Genomic DNA, 16,380 nt, shown 5'->3' with positions numbered 1-16,380 from the left:
CAATAGGCTGAAAAATGTTTGCATGGTTCACTGTCCTTACCCCAATAGGGTGTCACAAGTGCTTTCTGTTTACTGCCTCATGATGTTCTTTTTTATGTCAAATATTTGAGCCTCTTAGTGCACTTCCTTTATTTCTTTTTTGCAGTCAGTTTCTTGACTAGGAGTTAGTGGTATAAAACCATACTTCTAATTTCTGCATCTGTTGTCTATTTCCAAATGAACCTTCTCATCTTTTATGTTCTTCACAGTGTTTCTTTTCTGTCATTAATTAAACTTTTCACAGGCAGGCAGACAGCCTTTCATAATACTGTGTTTGCCATTATTTTCACACCTAGAAAAGAAGAAATAAGGTGCCTTGAATAGTCTGATTTCATGTAATAAGGAGGATGACAGCTGTCATACTGTCCGGTGAAAATAACAAAGTGTTGAACTGATCAGACTTTTGTCATGTTTTTCTTGCAGGAAGCAAAACCTTCAGCTGAGGACTTAGGAGATAAGAAAGAAGGGGAATACATTAAACTCAAAGTCATTGGGCAGGTGAGTTTTTACATAATTACTTGTTGACATTTGGTGGAGGTGTGAGTTTTTGTATTGTAGAAATAAACAAATGAAAGTTGATACTTTCAGTTCTTCAATGTGGATCCTCTCCTGCCATAAACTACTTACCAATTGCCAGTAACGTGTGTTGGTATACTTTCTGGTGTCTTTCTTTTTTGGTTGTTTTTTTTTTTTTAAGTTTGAATAATTTATCCTTGTGACTTGGGATTTGGTCAGTGTGATCCCTGTCTTGCAACTACGGGACCTAATGCATTGAGGGATTAATTTATCCAAGGATTTGAAGAAAATATATGGCAAAAATGATAAATTTAGGTCTTTAGAGTTCATGTAGTACACTAAGTATGACGTTAACTTTCTTGGAGAGGGGTAGGAAGAGGATTCTGTTGGCTGGCACGTTGGTAGATGTGAATGGTGGATTATAAGTCTGAATTCAAGTTGTGTTGGAATGTGAATGTTGAGATCCTTCTCAAACAGAAGTCCTTCTGTGCAAAGAACCCCTAGCTCATGTGACTTAACTCAGTATTGTTTGCTGGAGTATTAGCGTGATTGCTGTGATGTTGACTGGGGACAGATGAACTTAAAGTAGAACTAACACGAACTTGCTTACCTTTTGCTGGTTTAATCACCAATGATAAGAACACATTCAAAAGCTAAATAAGGCACATGTGCTTTTTGCACAGAACCTCTTGCAGTCTGTTTTATCTGTACCCGTTTTGACAGTTGTAGTTGCTCATATCTTATGGCCGGTAGGAAGGACTATAGAATAATGAGACTTAAGATTTCTCCTTAGATTAATGTTGTGTTGCCAAGTTTGCCTGTATACTAACTTCTAGATAATTGCTCTAATTGAATGAGGCTTTGTAAGTTTTGAAGTGCAAGCTTTAACTTGTCTCTTTTGGAATCTTAGACCAGAAGTCCTCTGCATGTGTATGTTTGTATTTCATAAGTACATCAGCTCGGTAAAGATGGAAGCACAGACTGAACCATGTATATGTTTTTTAGTACTTTTCAATCCAAAACCTCCATAGTGAGCCTAAGGCTATACTATGCCATCTGTTTTAAAATAGTGCTTCCTGTAGAAGTGCATGATGAATTTAGTGACTGATAAATCATCCGGGAGGTTCATGTTATGATGCACCAAGGCATGCACGGTGATAGTTAAACTGCCTTCTGTGTTAGTTTTATGTGAGTTTTTCTTCATGAAAGGATTAAAATTAGTGTAGATAAAGTAAGCAGTTACTACAAAGAGAGTAACTTTTTTCTTTCCTGTTCTTAGGACAGCAGTGAAATTCACTTCAAGGTGAAAATGACAACACACCTCAAGAAACTCAAAGAATCATACTGTCAAAGACAGGTTTGTGAAACAATTACACTCTATCTTAAAGAAGAAAATAAAAAAGCCAAATACTTTTCTCACTGTTCTTTCAAATAAAGACATTTGTTGAGACAGTCAAGCTCTGTCTAGTTACCGACAGGACAGTTATCTGACAGTACAAGTACGATGGATCTCCTCATTTCTCTTGACAAGTAAAGCTATTTCTATTTAAGGCAGTTGTGAATTTTGTAGTAAGTTAAAATTACTGTTTGAAAATATAGTGACTGCGTAGAAGACTTAGAAGTTACCTTTTAAAATGCACAGGCATGCATTTATAGTTACTGTAAAATCTCCTGTCTCCAAGTGGAATTCCCTTAAAGCTGTATAATACTGCAGCTTAGGATGAGAGCAGCCTTAGGCAGTTACAGCCATTAATATGGTAATCAATTAACCCTAGCTATTATGCCTGAAGTTAAAGAACTCTGCAACATTAATTGTGGATGTAGGTAAATAATAAGTACTGTTACAGAACAAAAATATCTTCAATTTCAGATTCTGTGGCAGATATTGTGGATTCACTGCTGCTATTTCCAGAAGCCCTGGCCTAGTTTACCCCCAGCTTTGGGGATAGATGCCTTGTGTGGCCTTTTCTTTAATAACTATGTTGGAGTTCACTTCAGGAGATATAATCATAAGAAGAAAAAACCCAAAGTATTATTTAATACCTTGAGACAAGTTGAACTTGTCAAGAGAACACATTCTTTTGTAGAATGTGTTCTCTTTTGCTATCCTTTTGGAGTAGGAGGAAAGAAAAGATCAAACACCAGATATGTTTGTAGCCAAATCCAAATGATTAAAATTGTGATTCATTTGAAAAACTTGAAATTTTAAAGTAAGATCTTGGAAATAATTCATGCAGCAGTCCTGATGAAAATGTATGCTTTTCTTTTTAAGAAAGAAATAATTGCTTGAATGAACACAGCTATATCTATCTCCTGGGCTGAATTCTGGAGAGTCTGATTTCCTTCATCAGCAGTCAGTATGGGTTTTGGTGTCAAATAGCCTTTCTCTGGTAAAGGGACTGTGAATGTTTCTTCAAAGTTGGCCAGAGGGATTGTTGGAACAGCACAAAAAGCTGTTTTCCTGTGAATTTTTCTGCCTAGTTAATTGCAAAAACTGTTTCTGAGATCTAATCAATGTCCAAACCAGGTCATACTTCACTTGCGTTTGTTTTGGTCAAACTTGAAAGAGAAGAAAAAGATGAGGTGTTTGCCTCATTTGTTGAGGTGAACATGATATTCTGCTTTAACACAGTAGACATACTGCAACTTAACTTTATTTTCCATTGGGTTGCTCCTTTCTCCCTGTTTAAGTGCTGTTCCTTTTTCTCCCCCTCAGCTCTGCTCTTTCTTGTCCCCAGTGTAGAGCTTTTGCAGAACTGATAACCATAAAGGTTGCTATTCCTTCTTATGGTGATATAAGATTGGGAAAGCAAGGGTAGGAGTTCATGAAGTAAACGTGTTCCTCCTGTTGTCTTAGGCCCTTTAATAAGGCTGATATGCAGTTCAGTAAAAGACAAAGGACAAAGCCTTCATGTGTAATGTTGTAGTGTAATGGTGTAGTCAGTACATTATTTATAAATAAAAAAAGAAAAAAAAAAAGCTAAGGAAGCTTCCAAGTTGTTGAGCTAAAACTCCAGTGAGACTTTGGAACAAACATGTATTTCAGCACTATCATGCTCCTTGACTCACTTCTTTGTAGTCTACATGGTTGCAACAGACTAGCTGAGCTCCCTCTGTAACAGGAACTAATGCTTTCTTTTTCGATTTCACATGTGGTGTTTTGATTAAAAATGTTTTTTCTTGTAAATCCATGCAAGTTTCAGTAAGCTTTTTTCCTTGTACATCTGTTTCTTTTTTTAGGGTGTTCCAATGAATTCACTCAGGTTCCTCTTCGAGGGTCAGAGAATCACTGATAATCATACCCCCAAGGAGGTGAGTTTCTTCCTCGAAAAAAGGTGTTATGTAGTTCACTGGAGAAACTAAATGCCAAATTGGTTAATTTATCTGTTCTGCTAGACTGTTAACCAGAATGAAGGAGTTTCTTTATGCACTATATTTAGTCAAACATAGTCTGACTATATTTGTCTGACTAGAATCTTTAATAAGGCCAATATGCTGTTCAGAAAGAGACTGATCGGACCTTCATGTGTAGTGTTGTCTCAGAAGGGAGGATGTAGTCACTGCTAAAGTTTGTATTTAGTAGATGAAAGTGTAAATAAACAGAAGACAGGTTACTTGTGCTGTCCAATGACTTCCACCAATTGTTATGACAAAGCAGGAAGAAAAACTGTTATAATAGTGACCTTCTGAAAAACTATGCAAACTTGTGTCCTGTGAAACTGAACAAGTTACCCTCTTTGAGAGAACAGTTGTAAACAGGCTTTGAGTTGCAAGCTGTAGGTCTTATCTGTATTGTGAGTTTGTAGTGTGCTATATATAATTCACGTGGCTGCACAGCTGGTGCATTTGCTATCATGTTGGTTATGTTCCTGTGCATCTGTTGCCCAAGAAGGGATTTAGAGAAAGGTAAAGCCAGCAATTTTGAGGCTGATGTGTACTGCTCCACAAGCAGATTTAGACTTCACTGATAAGACTTTTGCTTTGATGGAGATGTACAAGACTGAAGAAAAGGACTAAAAATCATGAGTGTTGGCTAGTGAGATGGTGACTGAAATTTTTTCACCCCTTTGATGAATTATGATGGGACAGACAAACAAACTATTGTGTAACTTGTCTAGGACCTGCTCTGAATTCAGTACACCAGATTTATAACAATTATATGCTGTTTTTCTCTGTTCTCACAGCTGGGGATGGAGGAGGAAGATGTGATTGAAGTTTATCAGGAACAGACGGGGGGTCACTCAACAGTTTAGATCCTTCTGTTTGTTTTCTTCCCCCTTAATCCTTTTTTATTTTTAAATAATAGTTCTTTTGTAATGTGGTGTTCAACACTGAATTGAAACTGGCACCCCATCTCTGGGAATTTATTTTCAAGCGTCTGGTATTTTGAATTCTCGTGCTCATTATACACTATTGTTTCTGTTTTCATTGTGCTGAACTTTTGTGATCCAGCTGCAGCCTTGCTCCCCTCTTCCCTTCTGCCCTCCCCTTTAGAAATACACGTACACACATGCATTTATATGTTCACTAGGTTCGTGCATTTCGGGCACGAAGGCTGTAAGATCTGCCATGTGGGCGAGTGTTCTTAATGACTTCCATATCTGCCCTGAAGTTTTGATGTGTGACTGTTTCACTCCTGGACTATAACTTTCAGTGCGAGATGAAGTTTTTCAGAGAACTAAACTGTGGAGAAATTGTGTATCCATAACTCAGAGCTATTTTGCTTAAATTGTGCTGATGGCCCAACAAAGAAGATTACCAAGTTGGAAATGGAAAAGCTAGAACTGTTGTCATCTGTACCTTGCTCCAGAGATGGCTTTGCTGAAGACATAAAATTGAAAACCCTAATGATTCTTAAATCTTGCCAGAAGAGCCCAGAAGCATTTTAACTTCATATAGCAATTAGTACATGCAGGTATTCATGCAAGAATGTTCACAGCAGACAACTGGTGTTACTTTGACACTCTTGTTTGTACCTATTGGCCTGGGACGTGGGTTTTGAATGGACATTGTCTGTACCAGCTTCATTTAAAATAAACAAGAAAAACAATTTTATAAACAACTTGCATTTTCTTTTCAAATGTTTGGAAATGAGCAAAACCATAAAAAGTTATAATTAAGGCATGCTTTTCCAGTAACTATATGTGGAAGCCAGAAAAAAATGTGCTCTGTAAATATACCTCAGATTAAAAGAGTTACTTTTTTCTACTTGCCCTAGTAAAATACTTGATCTGCTTGGCTTACAGGTGACTATTTGGGACTACTAGCTGTTTCCTTTCTTGTTAGAGAATATTCACATACAGTTACATACAGCTTCACTTCATGTGGAAAAGGTAAACAGAAAATACAACTTGGACGGAAATACGAAGATGTTTTTTAATGTCTACATTTCATATGATCATGGTACCATTAAGTAATCTCACTATGATGGATGACATGGAACTGTCACGATAGTTCATCAGGTATCATTACGAGGGTCCACTTCATATTCTGGCTAGGTGCAGGTTCTAAATGGTCAGTTTGAGAATATGTTACTGCATATGAAAGCTCAGATGGGAGGTTATGGGCAGGGTAGTGTGCAGCAAAGGTTTCTGCACTGTCCCTGCTTCAGTCTTTCTGCAGATAAATAGGACTTGTTTCTAATTTGGTTTGGTAAATCAAGTTCACTATGAATGCCACCTTCATTTAAAGACATACTTTAGTCCTGGTATACTTGGAAGAAATTGCAGATTTTGAATGATTAGTTTTTATGGCACTCGCTGTAAAGCTAGAAATGCATTTTCTTTCATGCTTGTGGTTTTTCCTGTTTCTGATTTAGTAATACTTTTGTACACATAGTTGCACTAAGCAATTTTTTTAAAGATTAAAATTTTTGTTTACAAAATGTCAGAATATGGGGTTTTTTTGAAGTATTCTATGTAATTCAAATCTTAGAGGGAAGCGGGATTGCTACTGTGATGAAGAACAACGTGGCTTCTTTGCATTTCTCTCAAATTGCTTTTTTAGCATACTAAATATATCTGCTTCAGAATACCAGAAAAAAAAACAGCCTTGTGATTATTATCAGATCATTTTCTAATTTAAATTTGTATAATGATCTTGTTAGTAGACAAATTCACGTTATCCCTCTTCTGCAAATTAGGACCTGAGGCACAGGGGACAGTAGTTTACTCAGGTCACGCTGGAAGCTGAAAGTGGAGCTGAGAACAGAATCCAGATCCCCTGGGTTTGGTGCTAGTAGTCTAGCTGCTGCACCATCTTTCTTTGCTTGCTATTATCTCTCCTCTTCCAAATCTGTTTCCTATGCTCATTTGTTTCACTTTCTAGTTGAAGCACTGCATTTAGTTCTCATGAGACCATGGAGGAGGGTTTCCTGCAGAATGCAGCTTCAGTATGATGAAGCTCAAGGCAAAGATTTCTTTCTATTGTATAACCTTGTCCTAAAATACATCTCTTCACAGAGTGGATATGGTACCTGTGACAAACTGATTTGACCTCTTTCTCAGACTTGTGAACCCTCAAGAGCTAGTGCCTCAATGGAGCTGCTGGTCTAAAGCAATGTCTTTACTGTTATAACTTGATAAAACAGTAATAACAGGAAAACTGTACTCTGCCTCAAAGATTAGTATTGAGAGCTTCATGTAAAATGAGAAGACACATGCTACACAGATTTTAAGGAAGTTCATTCTTGGAAGCTGTACTTTGAAATAAAACCTGAATTTTGAAGTCAAGGAGTAGAGAGACTTGATTTTTCTTAATTTCTCTGGAAGAACTAATACTTTTCAAAGAATTTCTGAAAAGATGGTATGGAGTGGAGTTTCTAAACCACTCATAGCTTTGAAGCACATGACTGGAAATCAGATTGGTTTTCATATGTTGGAGAAAGAGAAGAGAATCTTTTTTTCTCCTGCAGTTTTTCCTTGTCTTTGTTTACATGCTTACCTGTATATTAAAAGAACTGAGTTCAGCTGTTGGTGGCTGCTTTTGTTAAGTGTTTAAAAAAAAAAAAAGTGGTGGAGAATGAAACCATCTTCACTGAGTCAGTTATACAGTGGAAGGTGGAAACTAATACTTGCTTTATTCCTAATAGTGAAATTAATATCTTCAGTATTCACTATGGTGGTGTATAAAAGCTGTATTGATAAGCGCTTTACAAAATCAGCATCAACAGATTTTCTTAAAGCTTGTGTGTTTAAAGGATTTGTGTATTCTCTTGAGTATAAATATACCTACATGATCATCAATTCGACAAAATGAGATTTTTTTTTTAATTTAAATGTGTAAATGTTGGCAGGATTTGGACTTCAGTTAGGATGTCAGATAATGCTAAAAACTTGGTCTGCTACAAATTTTGACTAACCATGTATTGTTTCAGAAGCACTACAACTGTATACTAGTTTTTAACTTTACTACTTTAAATGGAAATTATTTTTAAGAAAATAATACTAAAATATCTATGCTGAGCTGCACATCTTCTGTATGCACTTTTGAATTATTGCTGTTCATGTAAGTTTTCTTAAATCAGAACACCAGCTTCTGAGACACCATACAGAGAACTGTAGGAATTGCGCAAGTTGGAAGTAGTGTAAACTGGTTTTGGTTTGCTTTTAGAACCATTACTTAATGCATATTTAATTTAACAACTTCAATTTAGAGACTGCAAAAATTGATTACACTTCTCCACAGGAGACTCTACAGGAACTTCAATACAAATTGAATCTACGAATGTTAAACTTTCTTATGCTAGATAATATTAGAGAAGCAGAAAATAAGATAAGCCTGATTTACAAGGAAGAAAAGTTCCTATCTTGCTAAAGATTCTCTGTTGTTGTCTTATTGTTGATACTGAAATCTAGCCTTTTCTTAAATAGTAGCATGTTTATTGCAATTTATTGGTTTGGAGGATTCCTCTAAAAGTGAGCACTGAGGTCTTTGTACCTTTTGTAAACTGACAGTTCCGTTGTTTTCTCTCTTAACACAAAATGGACCAAAGAATCTGAGATAAAGCAGCAAAGGATAAACTAAATGTGTTCTGGCACCTCAAGAGGAGGTCTGTCTGGATTCATTTCTCCTGGCTGATAACGTATGAATGCTTTTACTTGCTATCAACAGGATGTACACAGAGACTGCTATTGCAGTCTGGGAAAATAATTTGTGAATGAGAGTAGCATCTATCAAGACAACAAATGTTGTTCCTCTTTTTTGAATCAGGTTGGAACCTTGAATTAGACTGGAACTGAAAGAGCTCACTGCAATGACCCATTCTTGGCACCAAACATTTGTTTATTCTTTTGTATTGTTTTCAGGCCTAGTTTTTTCAAGCAGCTGAAAATAAGAAAATACCCGTGGATGAGGAACATCTTAGGTGTGTTCTGGTCCAGTAGCTTCTATTAGTAGTGCTCATTGGAACTGCAGATATTGTTCCAGATCTCCTCTTTGCCTGCAAACAGCATTAATAAAGTGGATTGCAGACACAGGAAAGAATTCCTTCTTGGGTTAGAAAGCTGGTGCTATGACTCGAAAGCCACATGCTCAGTTAGCTCATTGCTGGTTCACTGGCAGTTTCTTCGACTGCCACAGTGTGTACAGTGCCTTCTGAGGTAGTGAGCTTGGACAGATCAGACTTCCCCCAGGAGCTGGCTTTGAGCAAGGTTTGGAATGGGCTGGGGAAGAAAATATTAGCTTATGCTTATACCTTCTTGTGGGCTAGTATGTTCTCCTCTCACAACAGTATGAATAGAGCAAGCAGGCGATAGTTATTCCTGCTCAGCTGTAGTTCCCATGTATCCTCTTACCCTGGTGCTGCTTTGTGCCTGACAGATTGATCTAGGCTTCCCTTAAGAAGGCCTGTTATGCTATTTGCAGTTTTTTAATATGTGGCATGCAGACTCTCAGTTCTTGTGTTGGGGGTGCTGGTATAAATGAGTTCTGGAAGCATGCTATGCTGGAGTCTGCTCAGATGGACTGCATAGTTCAGATGTGTGGGGAAATCTAGTTGGGCTTCTTTCTGTGGTGTAAATGAATGCTAAAAACTCAAACAGTTAAAGAATACAAATAAGATGTATATGAATTGCTGATGGAATTTGTGGAAATATTGGAAAACTGGTTAAACAGCAAAAGAACTGCATTATATCTTGGAATTTTTAATTGAAGGCAGCTTAACTGGCTCCTGAGGTACCGATTCTGCTTTTCAGTGTTAACTGATAGAACTCCTGACTAAAGAATTTTTTTTTTTTTTTTTATAGTCTGGCACTAGGTGTAAAGATGTATTATTACTGAGGAGAAAAATAACTCGCTCATTGATGAATAGCTACATACCTGATTAAAAGCTGTGCTTGTGTTTTGGCTTCCTCTAGAGTTGGTCTAGCATCTTCCTCTTTCTTTATCTGCTCCTCAGCCTCATATCTTGTCTTCTCCCAGTTTCTCCATTCATACTCCAAGTGTTCTTCTGCCATCTCCACCAGCTGCTGGCGTTCCTCCTCTAACCAAATTGCTCCTTTTTTCTGTCTGTGTTTTTCTGCCTCTTAGAAACAGATCACCAACAACTATTAGTTGCTCACATACTTCCTATTTAGGATTTTTTTTTTATCAATTACAAATAGAAAGAAAATACTGTTGTAATACTTGCAGTGCAAGTATTTAATGTTGTCTCAAACACGAGTCAGTCTTAATTGGTAATTGGATGTTTAAAATCTGCTTGGCATTTTGGTTTTCAAGCCTTCCTCTGCAACTATTTGTTAGCAGTAGATTATTTTTTTTTTAAACTGTAACTACTGGGACTTAAGCTTTCAGAGAATATGTATAGTGAAAACACCAAGAAATGAACAGATGCAGCACAAATGTTATTGCTAGCATCTTACACAGTTGTATCATAGTTAAGCTGTGGAATTTATTGTCTTCAGGGTGCAGGGACTGTGGAAGAGAGGACTGTTGTTACCGTATATATTTAATAGAAGACGAGCAGCTGAGGTACTGCAAGTTTGTGGCTTAGTGTCACAGGAATTCCATGGCTGACGCGCAGGCTAAGTCTATGTCTTTACCGGAAATCATCCATTCAGATCAATTACCTGCAGCTAAAGTAAGCATTAGCCTTTCCATAGACCACCTGCTCCTTCATGTTCTTCTAGCTGTCTCTTCTGGAACTGTGCAGAGGCTTTCTATGATAATTGTCCTGCTGCTGCCAAATACATTCTTGTACTGCTTTCTCTAATTGTGACTTCTTTGCTGCCACCTCCTCCTAGTGCCTCTACTTCTAGTTTCTGTAAACTAAAATTTAAATGATTATTAATTGCTGTAGCAACCTTGGCTTTGCTGGATATTCTTGCCAGAAGAAGAGCAGGTTCTAGCCCAAAGAGCTAAGCAGATTGCCAAAGTGAAAGGGAGAGAAATTAGAATAAAGAGAGATCGTGTGCTGGTTAGTGATACTTAACATGTCTGGTTGGTTCCGCAAATTAGTATTAATTAAAAAAAATTACTGTCTGTTTTCTTTCATACTGTCTATAAGGGGGCAAATCCCTGAATTTTAACTTTCACATGTGTGCTTTTGAGGAGGATGTGAGGACTATGGGATACAGGTACGTGGTTCACATGAAACAAAGATGTGGAGGAGAGCGCAGGCACAGCTAGGAAAGTTCAGGGTGCAAGAGCTGGAAGAAAAAAATGGAATGCACCTTTGTGGAACAAGAATGCAAACCCAGGACAAGAACCCAGCCTGTGCAACAAACAAGGGAGACAATAGAAAGCCTTGGCTGAGATTTAGATGTAAACAGAATTTTTGCATGAGAATTCACAATAGGAGTAAGGAGCTTGAAAGAAAGTCAAGGAGGTTTGTGAAGCGAAGGAATATTCTCCTTATTTTGGGAATGGGAAGTTAAGGACAACCAAACTCAAGATCTGCCTAACTGAGTGCTATTTAAGATATAGCTTCCAAGCTAACTCGGGGTTCTCAGTCCCGCAGTTTAACTTGAATGCCTGCCTACTTCTCCTGAAATAAAGTTAAGCAAGGCATGGTACTAACATCGAAAAATGCTTTATAAGTCAGATTCGTCCTTTTTTTTTTTTTTTTTTTTTTTAACCATCTGATTAAAAGATGCTACTCTTACAAACCTGGTTTTTATAAATGCCTGTGATGAGGGGATACCCTCCAAAGTGTTGCCTACATAGGCTGCAGCTCTTCAAAATCACCCAAGGAGGTCACTGTTCTCCCCAGTAAATACCATTCTTAATCAAAAAGTAAATTGAAGAAGCAAATAGAAGCAAAGCAATAAGATGGTGTCAGAATGTGTTGTTTTGTGTAAGAAGAACACTTCAAAAAGTGAACAGAAATGTGATAATTATATTACATCAGTGCTTGTTTCTGATACTGGTGGTGGTAAAGGACAAAGCCGCTGCCTGAGCATTCACACACCACCCAACTGCTAGGACCAGTGTCCCTTTGCAGCAGGTGAGGCCAGTGGGCCAATGGGTGCCCCTTTCAACTCCTCACACACACATTTACTCTTGGGTGCGCTCCCTCCCTCTTCAGGCTTGACCCTAGGTTTCTCGCAGCGGAGTCTTAAGTGTCAGATTTTATAAAAATAAGTAATTTAATTGAAAGGTATAGCAGCAAGGTCAGCCCGGACTGGGTGCCTCCAAAAAGGGAGGGGACCTCAAACAAAGAAATCTCTGGGCAATTATACCCTATACACCTGCCCCTCATGTGCTGTTCATATGTCTTCTAGTCCAATGGTGATTTTTGGTCTGGGGTCTTCTAACAGCTTATTGCATTCTTTTTCTGTGTCCAGGCAGGCCACTGACTTCTCTTATCTTGTTGATTTGCACTCTCTGCTGATGGTTGTAGCCTCCTTATCTTCTGGTTTATGCTTCTTGTGCACCCTTGCTCACTGGTAGAACATGGGGAAATGAATAGTCCCAGACTTAGGGAAAGCACTATCAAAACATCAGTGTGTTATCAACATTTTTCTTATACTAAACACAGCACTGTACCTGCTGCTAGGAAAAATTACTAAGAAAATTATTTCTATTGCGGCCTAAAGGCTTCAGCAAATCTAGCTACTCATGCTAAGTAAAGCTAAGCAAACAGCGTAAATCACACTATATTATAAACCTAAGTAATTTATTCTAATTAAACCTTACTTATTTAAGCTAAACAATATCTCTCAACAGTGGGTTTCCCAAAGTTTTGTCCTAAGTATTTGTTGTGGGGTTTTCGTGTGTAGGTTTTTTGGTTTGTTTGTTTTTCCCCCAAAGCTATGTCAGCAGAGGTAAAGAGCTGAAGTGCTCTTACTGCAATTTTGTAGTATAAAATTCTTGTATCATTAAGGAATAACCTACATTGTTATGAAATGTCTTTATAACCACGTACCTGTAACTGTGCTGAGGTTTTAGCCAGGGAGAATGCTCAGCAGTGGTTTTGGGGCTGTATGGAAAGTGTGGAATATCATCATGAACTCACTGTAAGCTAGGTACAATTGGCTGAAAAAATTAATCTGTTTAATGACTTTGATTCACTGTCAATACTGATTTTTCATTAATGAGTTGGAAAATTGTAATTTTAGGACAGACTCAGAATTCAGAGTAATGTTAAGTGGATGAAAGTATTTAAAAAAAAGTTAAATTAGTATACGTAGATGATATTAAACTGAAGAAAAAATCTAATATACTGGTAAAAGAGGGAACTTTATGTACGTTTCAGATGAAAAGGTCTGTGATAGTATCATCTATTTTGGAATTTGCCCAGGGGTACTGGATCAGTTTGCTGGCTCTTTTACACTCTTATGTGTTATTAGTCTTCTATTATATTAGAAGATGCTTTGTTATATATGTCTGTATTCATGCTGGAACATTGATGGGTTTAGATGCATACATCTGGCTGACAAAAAGCAAAGCAAAGACTACTGTAGTTCTATGTCATCATTCCATTCAAATGTTCTGTTCTCAAATAAGAACATTATCCTCACTAACCACATCTCCTCTGTGCTTCTCTGTTGTTCCTTTTCCAGATCTGCCTTCACTTTTTCCATTTGTTCCTGCTGCTCTTTCCATTTCTGTTCTTGTTCCTTCCTCCTCTTCTCCACTTGTAGCAGCTGCCTTTCTGCCTTTGCTCTTATTTTTTCCTGTGCAGATTTCTCACCATTTTCCAGGAGGAGAACAGGAATATAATTAATAATGCACTTAAAGTTGACATTCTGTGAATGATATATCTATTATTGAGATTTAAAATTCTTGAAAGATATATGCTTTATTTACTTATTAAAGTAGATTTTACTCATGTAGGACTTTTCTTGTCACTGGCCAACAGTGCCTGTTTTCTCTATATCGTAAAAGTTTTACTTTTTTTTCTTTTTCTTCAAGTAGGTACTCGCCTTTGGGATATCTGATGACTCATGCTATTAATTTCCTAGTATTTAGTGTCCCACTAAATTGCTACGTAAGCTGTATTCTCCAAACCTTTGCCAACTTCATATTTCCCCCTGTATTTTTTCTAAATGTTTTGAAGTTGCAACACATGAGGGAGCAGGCACAGGAGTTTCATCTAGTCCCAGAAAAGAGGACACTCTGAGGAAATAGATAAAGTCTAAAAAAAAAGCCTTAAAGTCTGGTAGCTGACCTGTCAGCTAGGGGATTACTGTGGTGAAATGGGAAGGCTACAAACACTCCGTATTTCCCCAGTTCTAAACTAGAGCTGAGGAAAACTTTTTTCCAGGAGCTGCAGGGATTTAAGATGCAGCTCTGGAGCGTATCCCACCAGCCTTTTTACCTTGGTCTGTGCTGTCGCTTTAGAAGAAGACATCGGGGAGCGCTTCTGTGCTCCGGCTTTTCTTAGAGACCGGTCTTAAACAAGACTGATGGTCGGGGAATGGCGGCTTTTGCCGGCCAAACGCCCACGGGTGTGCTGCGTGAGCCAAAAGCGAGAGGGACCGTAAGGGGCGAAGTTGAGAGAGCGTGAATGGGAGCCCGCCCTGGGGGGGTGGAGGCTCCATGACTGCTAGGGCTTCCTGAGAGGAAGCTCCAGTCAATGGTAGGAAGGACAGCTTTGCCCCTGCTTGGCCGGAGGAGGTCGGCTAGGTTAGGTGAGGAACCAGCATGTCTTACCTGCCCTTGGGGCGGGCCTGGGCTGTGCGTGGGAGTGGGGGACTGCTTGGGCTCACCCACTCCTCCTGTCACCCTCAGCCAGGCTGCCATGGGGTGCTGGGACACAGCAGGTGGGACCTGCTCCTTTCCTTTCTCTTGTCAAGTTAACCTGCCAGAAAGCCTCCAAGAGCGATGGCTTCATCCCATACCTGCCTGTGTGGATGATGCTCAGGCAAATAAAAATCCAAAAAAGCTTGTTGCTAATGAGGATAAATGAGTGTGGGGGTGACCAGAGCTCGGCTACACCTGTGCCTGGGGTGAAAAACGATCTGGGGCTGCTGGTGAGCTCTGCCGGGCGTGGGGTAACCCGAGGGGCCCCGCCTTGCCTGGGGAGGCGCTGCCCTGTGAGGAGGCTGTGGGACTGGCGGGGTGGGAGCCCCCCCGTGCCGTGCCTTGGGCGGGAGCCCCTGGTGCTGCCCCTCTGAGGGGAAGCCTCTGGCCAGGGTGGTGACAGGGTGCGCTGTGAGGGTGTTGTGGGGCTGGGAAGGCACCTGTGAGGAGAGGGGGCCTGGCTCTCCCTCAGTGCTGGGGCACGGACACCCTGAGGAGACGGCCATCTTGTGGCGGGTGCTGGTGGCAGAGCTGCCCTCCTGCAGTAGCAGGTAAGGACACACCGGCTAAGACTTCTTGGTTTTGTATCCCTCTTGCAATGGAGTTGCTTCAGCTCAGGTCCCTGCCCACAACCGCAAGCAGCATTTCTCACCTCTACAGCCCCGCTGCTCCTGCCTGCTGCTGCGTGGGTGCTGCTAGCTGGGGTGACCGCTGGAGGCAAGCGGCCTGAGCCAGGGGGAAGGCCACAGCCATCTGTGTGGGGCTGGTTGTCAGGGAGGGCTTCGTCCTCCCTGGGAGGAGAGCAGCGGGTTTGCTGGCCGCTGCCACCTGCCGCCTCAGCTCTGGTCGCCTTGCTCTGCCTTGACCCTTCTCTGCATGGGCCATTTTCATCCCTGTGGCTCTTTTCTCTTTTGGTTTTCCTGGAAAAACACAAAGCTTTCTGAACCTAATGTGGCAAAATCACTGTTGAAGTAGTACGTTGTTGATCTGGGTGACATACTTGTGGATGCTGTGGTGATTGTTCATTCAGAGTACAAATATTTCCGTGTAGAGGTAAATCTGTTCTTTCTGTTAATGTATTTATTTTTGGATTTACATAATATTTTTGTGGTGTGGGAAAGTGTCAGAACAAATCATAACTAGGATGCAAGTGTCGTGTTTTCATCTAAATCTCATTCTAGGTAAGAGAATTTCCTCTATGATATAACTTGGTGACTCTGAAAACTTTTCTTCTTGGTCTTTCTGCCTCTATTCTGTGTACTGCTCCACCTGAGTTAAGCAAATACACCAAGAATCTTATTTTGAATCTTCATTGTCATGGTCCAAAAAGTGCAACAAATGTATCGTCAGGACTGTAGTGAACTTCAGACAGAAAAACTGGGAGAAAATGTTAAGACTTTGATGCAGACAACCATTAACCTATAATAAATTATTGTGTCGTAATCAACGGTACTGCTGCTCTGACTGCTCTCCTAAATGCTGAAGCTCTTGTCTGTCTGTCTACATTAAATGCTCACACTTAACTTAGTCCCTTCTGTGGACAAATAGTAGAAGGCTGTGATATCCATCAGAGGGAAGCTGCAATATGAGGCAGGTGAGTTGTGAGCTTCGTGCTGCCTCTGGCCTGCACAAGTTTTTTCT

At 39.6% G+C, this 16,380-nt stretch overlaps 1 protein-coding gene across 1 annotated transcript; it reads left to right on the top strand.

The window, feature by feature from the left end:
- The first annotated feature begins 445 nt into the window (after positions 1 to 445).
- On the top strand, positions 446 to 5,632 carry SUMO1 (small ubiquitin-like modifier 1). The gene is made up of 4 exons (XM_009890189.1): positions 446 to 537; positions 1,835 to 1,912; positions 3,796 to 3,867; positions 4,740 to 5,632. The coding sequence occupies exons 1-4, from the start codon at positions 448 to 450 to the stop codon at positions 4,806 to 4,808; spliced, it is 309 nt and encodes a 102-aa protein (XP_009888491.1). The 5' UTR covers positions 446 to 447; the 3' UTR covers positions 4,809 to 5,632.
- Positions 5,633 to 16,380: the final 10,748 nt, after the last annotated feature.

The sequence above is a fragment of the Charadrius vociferus genome, unplaced genomic scaffold, assembly GCF_000708025.1.
Source record: "Charadrius vociferus isolate BGI_N301 unplaced genomic scaffold, ASM70802v2 scaffold147, whole genome shotgun sequence".
NCBI classification, from domain to species: Eukaryota; Metazoa; Chordata; class Aves; order Charadriiformes; family Charadriidae; genus Charadrius; species Charadrius vociferus.
The sequence above is the reverse complement of the archived record's forward strand: the minus strand, read 5'-3'. Positions and strand labels throughout refer to the sequence as shown.